The sequence below is a fragment of the Gopherus evgoodei genome, chromosome 2, assembly GCF_007399415.2.
Source record: "Gopherus evgoodei ecotype Sinaloan lineage chromosome 2, rGopEvg1_v1.p, whole genome shotgun sequence".
NCBI classification, from domain to species: Eukaryota; Metazoa; Chordata; order Testudines; family Testudinidae; genus Gopherus; species Gopherus evgoodei.
In genome coordinates, this window is record NC_044323.1 from 264,662,917 (window position 1) to 264,677,632 (window position 14,716).

General features: G+C 39.2%; 1 protein-coding gene across 1 annotated transcript in view; it reads right to left on the minus strand.

Annotated features, from left to right (window-relative positions):
- Window positions 1-14,716, minus strand: part of EIF3E (eukaryotic translation initiation factor 3 subunit E) — a 61,150-nt gene that overhangs the window by 19,139 nt on the left and 27,295 nt on the right. Inside the window, exons 7-9 of the mRNA XM_030553703.1 lie at window positions 14,016-14,140; window positions 3,463-3,589; window positions 748-849 (exon numbers count right to left, since the gene is read on the minus strand). Coding sequence (XP_030409563.1) covers window positions 748-849; window positions 3,463-3,589; window positions 14,016-14,140 — 354 coding nt within the window. The remainder of the gene's footprint in view (window positions 1-747; window positions 850-3,462; window positions 3,590-14,015; window positions 14,141-14,716) is intronic.

The following is a 14,716-nucleotide window of genomic DNA, read 5'->3' on the forward strand; positions in this document are numbered from 1 at the left end:
AATCTTTGTTCTATTCGTATGTTCTCTTCCCTTCACATGTCAAGCTCAGTGCTGTTTTGCTCCATCAACTGCTCTCAGCCTCCTCTGATGTCCGTGATGGTGGTCAGGAAATTTGTCAATAATTCGATCAGATTGTACTTCATGTTCTGAGCAAAAGGATTTTTTCCCAGCCTGATCAATTTGGCAAAACTTACTACCTTTCAGTATTTTTCTTCTTTCCTATTAATTTTGGAAGGTTTTATATGATCTACAGAGAGTGAGAAGCTAAGAGACATTTTTGCTGCTGATAACCAGCTTTAAAACACCTGCATAGTGCAAAACACAAGAGCAGGAGACATTGATGTAGAAGTACATATTTTGCATTATTTAAATATTTTAAATACTTCAGAAAGAAAATCATTCCACAATTATGGAAAGCAGACATTCACATCAGAGTGCCAAAAACTGCATGAGGTAGTGGCTCTATGGGGAGAGGGACAGGCCCATGTTTCTCTCAACCTGTACTATCTAGCAGACCTGGATGGACTGTCACCCCATGACAAAATAGCTGTATCTGCAATAGCTGCTTCAAAATGTGTCGAAAAATGGGTCCAAATCAGTCACAGGACTTTTCATTTAAGAAAGGTGAAAGATTATTTAGCGCCAGATTCACTGAAAGAATTTTTATAAGACAATGTTTAGTATATTTATGTTGTCAACATCTGAAACTTACAAAATTGCTAAGCTTACATAAGCTAAAAGTCTTACCGCTTCACACTCTCTCAGTTTTTTCTGGGCACCATCGAAGTCAAAATTAACATACAAACATTCTACAAATTCTGTAATGGGGTCCTTGTATGTGTAGGATTCCTGTCAAAGTCATTCAAGAATATTAGATATTTCAAGATTTTTCAAGAAACAACACTTCATAATATTCACAAAATCAATTGAGTATATTTTACATTTCTTAAATGAACCAGCACTGAAAATTTCCAATTTATTTCCAATTAAGATAAATATTTAAATATCTTATTTAAAAGAATACTTATCAATTTAAAATCATTGTTTAAAATTTAAACACTTATTTAACTTAGTAACTAATTCCACCTAAGATTATTAGAAATGGAAGAAGTGTTACTACTGAGGCTTTGTTTATTTTTTTGCAACTATCACACCTTGGACAATGAAAACTAATCAATTTTACTACCAGTGCTGCAATATTTGGGTTAGTAATATTTCAGTTGAAATGTTCATTTAAAAAACACATTGTATTTTGTTTCATTTCAAAATACCTTGCTTCTTCAAAATCTATGTTTGGGGACAAATCTGAATTTGCTTTATTTTCATTTCATACCATAGTTTGACACAGGATATTTTATTAGGAATGATCTCCCATTTTACAAATGAGATGCGGTGTGTAAATGTTGATCAAAATAATTTTGTATTTTTAATAAACTAAATATTTAGCATTACTTTTCATATTGAAACATTACAAAAATAATTTCCCTAATTACAAGGAAACAACCTGACACTAGATCTGAAATTAAATCCATGATGTTCATAATTCAATTATGAAACACTTTCAAATCCTTCTCAAATAAGAAGTGTAACTTTTAACACAGAAAGGCACCATGCAACTTGTTTACTTGAAAAATGATACTTCAAGTATTACAGACAACTGGCAGTTTAAGTGAGCAGTAATCAAGACATACAACCTGTAATACTATATTAACTTTTTCCTTCTTTGAAAGCAAGCTCCTTACATTATCAATACTGGATGTAACAAATTATAAATCTGCTCATTTATAATCCAGTTTTGCAACTATTACATTTTGTGAAGTACTACATTTGTTAATCAATTTATTGAGGTCCATCATGTAATTTGCAAAGCCTAGAGTCCTGCGGTATTGCAATCTAAGGAAGTATAACAGTTGGAGGTCAATATATCAGTTTCTGATAATTCTATAATCTTCAAGTGTAGTCCACCAGTTAGAGTTCTTCATCACCTGTCAAAGCAGGATAACTGCTTTGAAATCTACATATGAAAAGTATTACTTCAGAGCTAATATTATAAATACAGAAGTGACTTAACAGCATAAAAAGTGTTGGGTATTGGGAAGTTTCATTATGTATCCTACATGTTTTGCTTTGGTAACATCAAAATATGTTCTACTAACGTATTTTGCTTCAATCAATCTTTATTTGGTTTGAATAAGAAATATGGATACAAAATTTCTATGTATAACAAATTGTTTCAAACAATGGCAGAATTCTTAATGTTTTTAAAATTCAATGCTGATCCTATTCCTTAATTTCTTTATGTTACCTTACATTACTACATCAAGATTTCAAATGTACTGGAACCCAAGGTAGAAGTTGGTTATTAATTAATATCAATTTGAAACGTTAATACTATACATTAAGTTCTGTACACACTAATATCAAATGTTTTGAAAACCTGTAATATTTAAATTTTTACATTTTGCATAGTTAACTAAACTTGTTTTAGATTTAGAAAAATCAGTTATATGCCTCTATTGATTTCATTAGCATGTGTAGCACAACTATCAGACATATTAACGTTACTTTCAAACTTGTCTAAAAGACAAAGATTTAACAGTTAGTCATGTGGTTGTGAGGTGGCATGTTTCCTATGAAAGACACAAAGGACTCCAACAATGGATCAAAACATTCCTTCAGTAAGCATCCTGATTCTTTCATTAGAAAGATAGACTAAAAATATCTTGAAATGGCCACTCTGGTGCAAGTGTTGTCAGGGAAGAAGCTTGAAATAAGGGATATGCTTTTTAGGTCAGTGTATATTGGCTTAGGGCTTGTCTACTCTTGAAAAGCTATAGTTGTACTGCTTTAGCATAGATACTTCTTACGCCAAGAGAGGTTCGCCCATCAGCATAGGTAATTCACCTCCCTGAGAGGCAGTGGCTAGGTTGACAGAAGAATATGTCTAACACCAGAGATTAATTTAGCTCAACTACGTTGGTTATGGGTGAGGGTTTTTTGTTTTTTTACACCCCTAACTGACATAGCTGGGTTGATCTAACTTCTTAGTGTAGACCAGGTCTCAATGATTTACAAATTCCCTAAACTTGTTGGGCAAGCAAGGTTTCCTGTTCACTTTAATGGGAGTTGTAGTACAGGATATGTGGGACGGAGCAACAGAGTTAGGTCCAAAATGTTTTCATGTTTATTTTTTGTCCCCTAATCTCTCAGTAAAGCTTTTCATCTTTATTTGGGAAATGGGAGAATGAGAGAAAATATAATTCTTTCTTCTTAAAATTCATTCCATTTGATTTTTAAAGAGAAAATAGAACCCAAAAGAGAAGAGGTGCACTGGAAGGAGCAAAAAGTAAAAGCACAGCATTCAAGTTTATTTTAAGAAAAATTCACACACCATAAAAAACTTGAAATGGAAAAATATTTTCTAGTAAGATCAAATATATAAAAAGGTGTTTTATTTCTTACCTGCTGGATAACCTTGACTAAATCTTTCAGCACTTGCCTACGTTTTCGAACATCCTTGTTTGTTATGACTGCTGTAGTCAGATATCGAAGGATATGGGGGCACATAGTCTGTATTGCGTTAAGATACCTGAAGAAAATATTCCACTTTAATTTTTATATATTTAATGGTGCAGTTTTGCATCTAAGTGACATCAGAAGGTAAAAACAGTTGACAACTTTATATAATGTTGTATTATTTTCCAAGTGTCTATAAATATACCAATAATGTAGACTTATTAAGATTAACCAAAGTTGTCAGTTATAAAATATTTTCAGAGAATTATGCTAAATTGGACTTCATTTCATATTATGATCACACAAGGTTGCAATTTTTCTCAAGTCAAACACTCAGTGACTAAAGCCATAGAATGGATTCATAAAATGGAAAGCATCCAACATACCATGTGATAGTCTTACAAAAACTTAATTTATTCCAAAAACAACTGTAAGTAAAACAAACACACACACACACATCTGACAAGAGAAATCCCAGTCTACTAATCCATTAAACCTACTGCTCAGCTACTCTTTCACACCAATACACCTTTACCAGTTTATTTTTTCTGAACCTTATTACGAAGTTTTGGCCAAGCCAATCTTAATAAACGCAGAATATGCTCTGTTGATACTGAACGGGACGGACTGAAAAGCAGGTGTTAACAATCCAAAAATCCAACCACTTTGTCTTCTGATTCTTCCTCTATTTTTCACCATTATGATGCATCAAACTGACACAACCTTCTTCACATATAGGTTTGCACTTGAAATGCACCTCTTCAATTTTAAATGACAGGAAAGAGTAAAGAACCTAACTTTATGATCCATCAGGCATTTTCCAGCCTCATATTCCTTTTCTAGGCTCAACCTATTCTGTTAGATAACTGAGATAATTTATGTGGGCCAGTATCTGAAAACATCCATAGCTTCTTGATTTTCAACGTTCTTGTGTAGTTCCAGTTTTATTATCAGATCAAGCTAGAGTTCCAATAAGACAAGAGTAGTATCATCACACCTCTAATCTGTAGCTCCTCCAAAGCTTTCATTATATTATTTTGGTAAATTTAGAGCCCATCTGCAGAGTTCCTTGTACAAACAGCACACTATTTTTTCATCAAAAGTACTCCTTGTGTTTAGTGCAAACTTCAACATACAGCTGGTAGTTGCATGTAAATGTAGAGAACATCTTCCTCTCAGTGCTACTGAGTCTTCAGGAAGCTGGAACATCAATCCTTTTTCAAAGGAGGAACTCTTAAGAATGATTGCAAAAGTTGCTGGGTTTTTTTGTTTTTTTAAACTTCACAGTGTATTGTAGGACTGCTAGTGTTTACTGCTAGTGTTTACTACCACTTCAAAATGCTTTAGCATGTTGAAAACCTATATAACAGACATTTAGGGTGACTGCACCTAGCAGCATTTTCATTTTATGTTGGTTGTTTGATCAAATAGCAACGATGATCAAATTCCATGAGACACAAAAATCTAAAAGGAATACTTTCTCTGAACTCTTGGAATGCACCTTCAGCAACCTGGACATAATATTCTGAAATCTTCTTTTCAGATTTAGAATGGAAGGCACTAAATTAAGATCACACTTTTCCCTGCATAAATACTAAATTAAGATCACACACTTCCCTGCATAAATGTCTGTAGCCATTATTGGGTCATTTTGCATCACCGTTAACAGTGACTTTCAGTTTCTCCTTTAATGTTTCCTGTATTTCTTTATTTGTAGTACCTAGAGGCAGAGCTTAAATCTTTCAGGACAAATACATGCAGGCCAAAGTACTTCTGCAATTTCTTTAAATTGTTTATTTTGTACTACAATGAAGGCAAAGATGTAAACAAAGTTTAATGCTGATCAAGTTCAAGCCTGTGCTATTTTCACAATACCATTATCAGTTATCTGATTCTTTGGGGTTGACAAATGCATACTTGAATCAAGTGACTTAAGAGCTGTAAGAGACCTTGAATAGCAAATCATTATCATGGCTACACTTTTTACACATGTAGTAAAAACGTCTCACTTGCAGGATTAATCCAGATGCTCTGCTCTTCCATTTCAATAAAGTTTCATTCAATAGTACATTTGATTTTGAAGCTGAACAAGCTTTCCGCACTTTTAGAGATGGGTATGTATCTATGCTACCTTTCTATTTTTCACCTCTTGACAACATTATAAACAATTCTGAAGTGTGTAAATGTCAGTCAATTCAACTGCTGGTTTCCTACCACTTTTTTCAATTGTAGGCATGCTAAGACAGACACATGCTCACCAAACATCAGCCTATGAATTTAACACCCATTCATCAGTAGCTTTTACATTTACAACAGTCAGAATAAGAGCCTGTCTACACTTAAAATGCTACAGTGGCTCAGCTGTAGCACTTCAGAGCAGATATTACCTATGGCGACAGGAGGAATTTTCCCATTGACATAACCAGCTCACCACCCCAAGAAGTGGTAGCTGTGCTGATGGCAGGATTCTTCTGTCAACCCAGCACTGTCTTCACAGGGACTTAGGTCAGCTTAACTATGCAGCTTAGGGCCCTCAACAACGTTGTTGTACTGAACTAATTTTCTCGTGCAGACCAGGCCTAAGAAACTACCTGAAGAAAATTCAGCCCTTAGAACAGAGGTAGGCAACCTATGGCACGGGTGCCAAAGGCGGCACGCAAGCTGATTTTCAGTGGCACTCACACTGCCTGGGTTCTGGCCACTGGTTGGGGGGGGGGGCGCTCCGCATTTTAATTTAATTTTAAATGAAGCTTCTTAAACATTTTAAAAATATCTACTTTACATACAACAACAGTTTATTTATATATTATAGACTTAGAGAAAGAGACCTTCTAAAAACATTAACATTTATTATTGGCACGCAAAACCTTAAATTAGAGTGAATAAATGAAAACTCGGCACACCATTTCTGAAAGGCTGCTGACCCCTGCCGTAGAAGAACAAAATATAGGGTGATAGTTACATAGCTTTACACAGAATCACTTTATAAATGATCTGCGTGCCTTCCAGAAGTTTCTAAAATTCAGCAAACCAAGACCCCTGAACAGTTACAACTCTTCCAATTTTCCTTCAATTTCAGGGTTCAAGACTGTTCTGTAACTTTTGTTTCCTAATAGGAATAAAACGAGCTCTGATACTTTCGTTTACCTTTTAAGAATTGGTAATATTTTTCTTTCAGACTAACTTTTTGAGCCTCAAAAAGCCTTTCAAATATATTTTAATATTTATATTTCAGTTACAAGCTCAAAATATGTAAATCCATTAAGCTCTCGCTCCCCCCCCCGGTTCCCTCCCAACCCTTACATATTGACTAGTTCTGCCAGGAAGATGTACTTGTGTATGCAGTCAAGTAGTACATTCATTGCTGGAACTCAAACAAGTAAAACTTCTCTATAACTAAAACCAAAACATTTAATGCAATTTAAAACAATCCAGTCAGATCTGAACATCCAGGGAAAACCATGAAGTGATTACGCTCCACGCTCTACCAAATAAAATAAAATTGAAAAAAATATTAAATTTCTCTAGTTTTTCAGTTATAGTAATCTTAGATATTACTTGTAATAATAGAACAAATGAGTTTTTAAGAAATTGATGAATGCATCACATCAGACAGGGAGGCTGGCCAACCAAAATGTTTAAGGCTGTGACTAGATTCCCCAAAACAGAAGTTTTTAAATGATGTTCTGAAATGCCCAGTTTCATTTTGTTATTAAAGAAAATGAATAAACATTAGCAAAGACATAGTAATTTCTTGTTTTAACTTTTTCAGGTCGCCTATGTGTCAATAAAATTAGATAAATAAGATCAAAACTCCTCTAAATATTTAAAGCTTTGAAAATGACATCATTCTCATTAACCACTGATGTGTAAGACACCCACCCAAAGTCAGGAGAATTAACATAATGTGTTTAATGTTTTCAGTGTGAGAATTTGAGAGTGTCTTGTTATTTTTTGTTTGAGATGAAAATGTGGCTTGCAAACAGATGTTCAGAAACTGGAGTCTCCAAGACAGAAACTATTTATTATAAAAAAAAGCTTTTGATGTGCAGCTGTCATTTCTAAGCAGCATTTTAATTATACTTTATTGGTCCTTCATCAGGTAGAAGAAAATTAAAGATTTAAAACATTAATTAATTCAAGACTACCTTCTTTTACTATTTAACAAACTGAAAAGCTTTAAATTCTCCGGTATTCCAAAGAACTCCATGTGAAAAGAGTTAATGTAAAACTTTCTAGAAAACTAAGTTCATTTCTTATAATGCTGTTACAAGGAAAGAGGATTAAAAATCCAATTGCTAAATAAAAAAATGTGATTGCATTGCTATGACTCAGAAAAGTAATATACAAAGTATTATGTTACAAATGCATTCTTTCAATAGCACCTGTATCTTAAGTCACTGAGACAAAGTTTCATCTCTAATTGCACCTATTTACTTGATATCCTACATATTGTTTTACATCTTGATGAGATTCAAAAGCACAAGCTCTCTCAATTTTTAAATTCAGAGTGAAATCGGGCAATGTTATCAGCACATATGATGTAACCAATTTAAAAATGCACTGTCATTCTACATTTATATTACAGGATCAAATATGATACTGATTAGTTGTATTTGTTATCCACAGAAAAGGAATTCTTCCTAAATTAACTATCCCTTTGTTGCTTAATGCTCATTTACAGTAATATTAGATTAATAAGTAATTAAGTGCGTGAAACTAGTAAACTTCAAATTGTGGAAATCTTGCATGTTTCCTTACATTCTTCTCATCTCTTTACATTATTTCCTTTCATGGTTGTACAACACAATGAAACATTTTTACTAATTTACACATTTTAGCCAAACATTGAGTACTATGGTAATACAAATATTAAAATAGAAACAGAAGATAAAAACCACAAAACTACTCTAACATCAACAATTACACCAATGATAAAATAATGTAATTGTATCTGAAAGCATCAATTCAAGTCCTCCTGATTGGCAGTGATTGAAAAATGTTACCATATGATGGCTGTTTCATGGCTATACGAGAAGCTAGTTGGAGGTCTGCAGTTCATAGTGGACAGCTGTCAACATCATAAAGCCCGAACACAATTAACACAGGACACAAATCTCTTTTCATGGTATATTTTCTACAATTTTAATTTCTTGTTGTAATTGTTTGAGATGGAAACCAACACACTTATATTGGGAGTGAAACAGTTAATTTAATAGTCACTGATTAGATTAGGGAAAAAGGGGTTTTGGATGAGTCACCTGGAGTTAAATTAGTTGACAACACCATCTTTAATTATCCCAGCCGGATTACTCCAAGACATTAAATCTGCAGTCTACATGCAAGAATGAAAACTAATAAAAGACATCTCTAAAGCCTCCTCCACAGAGCTGGTGGCAGTAGGTCTATACTTGTCCTCCCACCATTGCTACCACTGCTGGTACACCAATGATGGGAAATTTTAAGAAAAATGCTAATTGGATGTAGCCAAAGAGCAACAGTTTGGAGGGCCTCCTGGATAATCAGTACTCCCAGTACTTGGAGAGCCAGATATTTAAGTTAATAGATGAAAGATTTTTCACCAACCTATTAGACTGGCTGACAAAATGCAGCCTCGTTTTTTTCTCAGGCCTGGTCTACACTACGCATTTAAACCAAATTTAGCAGCATTAAACCGATTTCACCCTGCACTCGTCCACACGAGGCCCTTTATATTGATATAAAGGGCTCTTTAAACCGATTTCTGTACTTCTCCTCAACGAGAATAGCAGCGCTGAAATTGGTATTGCCATGTCGGATTAGGGTTATTGTGGCCACAAATCGACCGTATTGGCTTCCAGGCGGTATCCCACAGTGCACCATTGTGACCGCTCTGGAAAGCGATCTGAACTTGGATGGACTGGCCAGGTAGACAGAAAAAGCCCCGCGAACTTTTGAATTTCATTTCCTGTTTGCCCAGCGTGGAGCTCTGATCAGCACGGGCGGCGATGCAGTCCCAAATCCAAAAAGAGCCCCAGCATGGACCATATGGGAGATACTGGATCTGATCGCTGTATGGGAAGACAAATCTGTTCTATCAGAGTTCCGTTACAGAAGACTAAATGATGAAGCATTTGAAAAAATCTCCAGGCTATCATAGACAGAGGCCACAGCAGGAACTCAGCACAGTGCTGCGTGACAAGCGTAACGGAAAGCCAAAGAATCAAATGGACGCTCATGGAGGGAGGGAGGGAGGGGGGACTGAGGACTCCAGCTATCCCACAGTCCTCGCAGTCTCCGAAAAGTATTTGCGTCCTTGGCTGAGCTCCCAATGCCTGTAGGGTCAAAAACATTGTCTGGGATGGTTCAGGGTCTCTCTCATCAATTTACGCCTCCCCCTCACCCCTCGTGAAAGAAAAGGGGAAAAAATCGTTTCTCCCCATTTTTCAATTTCACCGTAGGTCTACTGCATGCTGCTGGTAGACGCGGTGCTGTGGCACTGAACAGCAGCATCCCCTCCCCTTCCTTTCCTGATGGCAGAAGGTACAAAATGTTGGAAAACCGTCATCCCGTGAGTGCTCCTGGCTGGCCTCGATGAGGTCGGCTGGAGGCGCCTGGGTAAAAATGAGAATGAATCCCTGTCATTCCTGGCAGATGGTAGAAAATGCTTGGTAACCATCCTCATCACAGCAGCTGGATCCTGAGCTCCATCAGCCCCCCACCCCCCCTTTCGTTTCTAAAGAAAAGATTCCGTACTCCCTGGACTATCATAGCAGCAGGAGGCTGCGCTCCTCTCCCTCCCACCCTTTAATGTCCTGCCTGGACTATCACAGCAGCTGGAGGCTGCCTCCCTCTCATTTTATCTCGCTAAAAAGTCAGTGTTTCTTATTCCTGCATTCTTTATTACTTCATCACACAAATGGGAGGACATTGCAACGGTAGCCCAGGAGGGTTGGGGGAGGAGGGAAGCAACGGGTGAGGTTGTTGCAGAGGCACCCTCTAGAATGGCATGCAGCTCATCATTTCTGCAGGATCTCTGGGGCTTTGACCCAGAGCGGCTGTGCTCTCTGGCTCTATAGTAGACTTGCCCCATATTCTAGGCAGGACTGACTGTTTTTAGACAAAAACACAAAGAAGGGAATGACCCGGGGAATCATTCCCATTTTTGTCTATGCGCTCCTGGCCGACCTCAAGGAGGCCAGCCAGGAGCACCCATGACAGCAGCAGATGGTACAAAATGATTGATAACTGTCATCTCATCGCCAGTTTACAATGGCAGACGGTGCAATAGGAATGGTAACCGTCTCTGCCACCTTGCAAAGGCAAATGAATGCTGCTGTGTAGCGCTGCAGTATTGCCTCTGTCAGCAGCATCCAGTACACATACGGTGACAGTGACAAAAGGCAAAACAGGCTCCTTGGTTGCCATGTTATGGTGTCTGCCAGGGCAATCCAGGGGGAAAAGGGCGTGAAATGATTCTCTGCCGTTGCTTTCAAGGAAGAAGGAACGAGTGACGACATTTACTCAGAATCACCCGCGACACTGTTTTTGCACCATCATGCATTGGGATCTCAACCCAGAATTCCAATAGGCGGGGGAGACTGTGGTAACTATGGGATAGCTACCCACAGTGTAACACTCCAGAAATTGACGGTAGCCTCAGTACATGGACACACACCACCGAATTAATGTGCTTAGTGTGGCCGCATGCACTCGACTTTATATAATCTGTTTTACAAAACCGGTTTATGTAAAATTGGAATAATCCCGTAGTGCAAACATACCCTCAGAGAGGAATAAGACGGTCCTACATAAGGGACAGCAGAATCCATTGGTCCATGTGCTTAGAAAAGCAGGCTCGTGTGACCTCATTATGCCTGTGCTCAATTCACTTCAATGGGATCCCATCAGTTCCTGAGTGCAATTAAAGATCCTGGATTTAATCTGTAAGTGATACACACTTTGAAAGTTGGCTATACCTACCTTGCTCTACTAGACGTTCATGACATCCAAGATTACCAGAGGTGTACCAGAGCCCTTTCCCAGAAATATACCAAAATAAGTCCACACCTAAAACCAGCAATCCTAGCAGTTTTTGCTTGTACTGGTAAAAGTTGTATCAGTTTCATTATAACCAAGATTTCATTTTATTATTTTTTAAATTGTTTTTATTGCACCAAATATGGTTACAATCTGGCAGACGGTACTAATGCTAACAGCAAATAAAACAGCATTTATTGATTCACACTGCCGCTTAGGGGACCAAAGTCCAGTGGTCCCCAACCTTTTTGTGGCCAGTAGCACATTCATGTTTTCAGAAGAGTGTGGCAGGCACCAACAATTTTTCAAGGCTTATTTTGTATTTGTACATTAAATAATACGGAAAATCATATTTAATATAACATAATATATGAATCCAGAGAGAAGAGAGAAGCTGGAGAGAAACTGCGAGGACAGAGAACACCGGCGCCTGCAGCTCTGTCCCCAGCAGGCGCAGGGCCACGGCTTTTCTCCGGCTTAAGCCGTGGCTTCACGCCTGCCTGGGACCGAGAACACCAGCACCCTCAGCATGCACCCCTGGAGTTCTCTGTCCCCAGCAGGCGCTGCGCTACGGCTTCTCTCTGGCTTAAGCCACGGCCCTGCGCTTGCCAGGGACTGAGAACGCTGGTGCCCATAGCCTGCAGCCCTGGAGTTCTCTGTCCCCGTCAGGCATAGGGCAGCAGCTTGTCTCCCCTGCTGGGCACTAGGTGGGGGCACATAAATTCCCCAGTGAGCACCATGGTGCCCATGGGCACCACGTTGGGGACCACTGGACCAAACCAATTCTCTCCAATATTTTATGAGCCTTTAATACTATTGACCATGAAAGTGATGTCGACTCTCACGTTCTCTCAGAGATCCCAGATGGTTTTAGACAACTGATTTACCAAGAGAGCTTTCATTTGGACTTCCTTGGGTAAGTCTACATTGCAATAAAAGACCCATGGGTTGGGTGGGTCAGCTGACACGGGCTCATGGGGCTTGGACTGCACAGCTATAAGACTGCAGTGCACATGTCCAGACACAGACTGAAGTCCGGGCTCTGAGACCCCGCAAGCAAGCAGGGAGGGTCCCAGTCCAAACATCTACACTGCAATTTTATAGTCCCACAGCCCAAGACCTGAGAGCCTCAGTCAGCTAACCCAAGCCAGCTGTGGGTCTTTTACTGCAGTGCTGACCACACATCTAAGGGCTATATGTTCTTTTCATCGATTTTTTTTTTAAACCTATACAAAGCTGCAGAGGGACTTCGTAAGACTACTTGGTTTGTGATGCTTTTTACTGTGCAGAAGAGAGTTATCCAACCCAGGGAGTTGGGGTGGGAGGGTGGGTATAGATTCTGCCTTCCCTGTGCCTAGCTGAAGAAATAATGTGTCGGAGGATCAGCTGGCCTGCCACAGCAATTCCCTACATCCCCCTGTCTATATTCTTCCCTGCTATGGGCTCTCCCAGCTCATTTGAAGCTCTCGGGCAACAAGTCTCAGAAGAGGTGCAGAGTGGCATCTGTGCTACAGTGGCTAACTACCCCCCAAACTGACCAGCGAGCTTTTCAGGAACTGTTGGAGTGATATGAAGGCATTCTCCAAATCCACAATTAGCCTTCCAGCTCTACCACAATGATGTGGAATGTGCACCAAGACTCAGCAGCACTCAGTGCTATCTATTACCCCTTTCCCCTGTGGCTCAGAGCAAATGGAAGGACATCACATTGGTCATATGCCTCTCCGACGGCAAACCAGAGAAAGCTTGCCAGGAGGAGAAGCTGCCCCACCATCAGAGGCCTGTAACTTTAAAATAAATAACTAAACTCATTCAGGAGGCTTTACATCCAAGTTAAAACTAATATTCCTCTACAAAACTAAGCACACAAGTACATGTTTAAAAATTACATCTAGTAACAACAGTGTATATATTAAATATTGCATTCTTCGGCTCATACACACATTGTAATTCTAAAGCAACTATATCCATCTTGTGTTCAGAGGCAATTGCGGCCCTTGAAAAAGACCAACAAGAAAATGTGTACATAATTATGAACTGAAAGTGAGCCATATCATGAAATTGTTAATCAGGCCTATAGTTACAACAGGGAGGGAAGGAAGCAGATGATACTACCTCTTCAGCAGCCCCAGCAGAAGGTTCGGAGTAAAATGGCAGTGCCATGAATGGCTGCTGTCCCTTCCCTACTGGCAACCTGTGCACCTAAGGAGAGGGAAAAGGGAAGGAAGCAGCATAGTTTTCTTGCTGCTCCATTACTAGCTTCCCTGTTGGGCTGCCAGTCTTAAGGAAAAGAAGTGAGGCATTCAAAAAGCTCTGATGGAACGTAGGCAAATAAAGTGTTTAACGCAGCCTCTGAATCTTTTTGAAATATGTTCAGCCCATAGACTGAAAAGACTGGACATATCATTGTTAAATATTTTTGTCCTACACCCACTTTCTGCCTCGTTACAATGTTAATGTCTACACTACAAGCAACTTACTGTGGTTGATAGAGAAAGAGATCAATGATGTTATCTCTGCCTTTTGGGTGGTTGAAGAACACAAACAAAGACCAGTGGATGAGCCATGTTCTCTGCTGAAGAGACTGGAGTGGGGAGCTGACTGACTGAAAACAAGACAAAATAAAATTTTAAACTGGTGCAGATAATATGCAATGAAAACATGACTATACTATGGAAGTTCTCCTTGGATCATCATGGTAATGTCTATAACCCTCCATCTCTCCTCTATCATTCTGAATTTGGTTCATGGCTCTCATGAATTTATAGGAGGTGACAGTGCAGAACAAGTTGTTTCCCACACAGTGTTAGCCTTTCTCCCCCCTACACCCAGCGATAAGCTGCCAGAATGTTAATAACCGGTTCCCTACTGGGTCTTCGGCGGCACTTTGGCAGCACGTCCTTCACTCGCCCCAGGTTTTCAGTGGAACTTCGGCGGCGGGTCCTTCAGTGCTGCTGAAGACCCAGAGTGAGTGAATGACCTGCTGCTGAAGTGCCGGCAACAACCCGGTAGGGAACCGGTTATTAAGTGCCATCTGGTGAGTACAAGCCCGAGACCCCTCGACCCTAACTGCACCCTAGGGCCCCCCCACCAATCCCCTCCCATTCCCTGTCCCCTGACCACCCTCCCAGAACCTCTGCTGCCTCCAGCTGCTCCCTGCCCCTTATCCAACCCCTCCTCC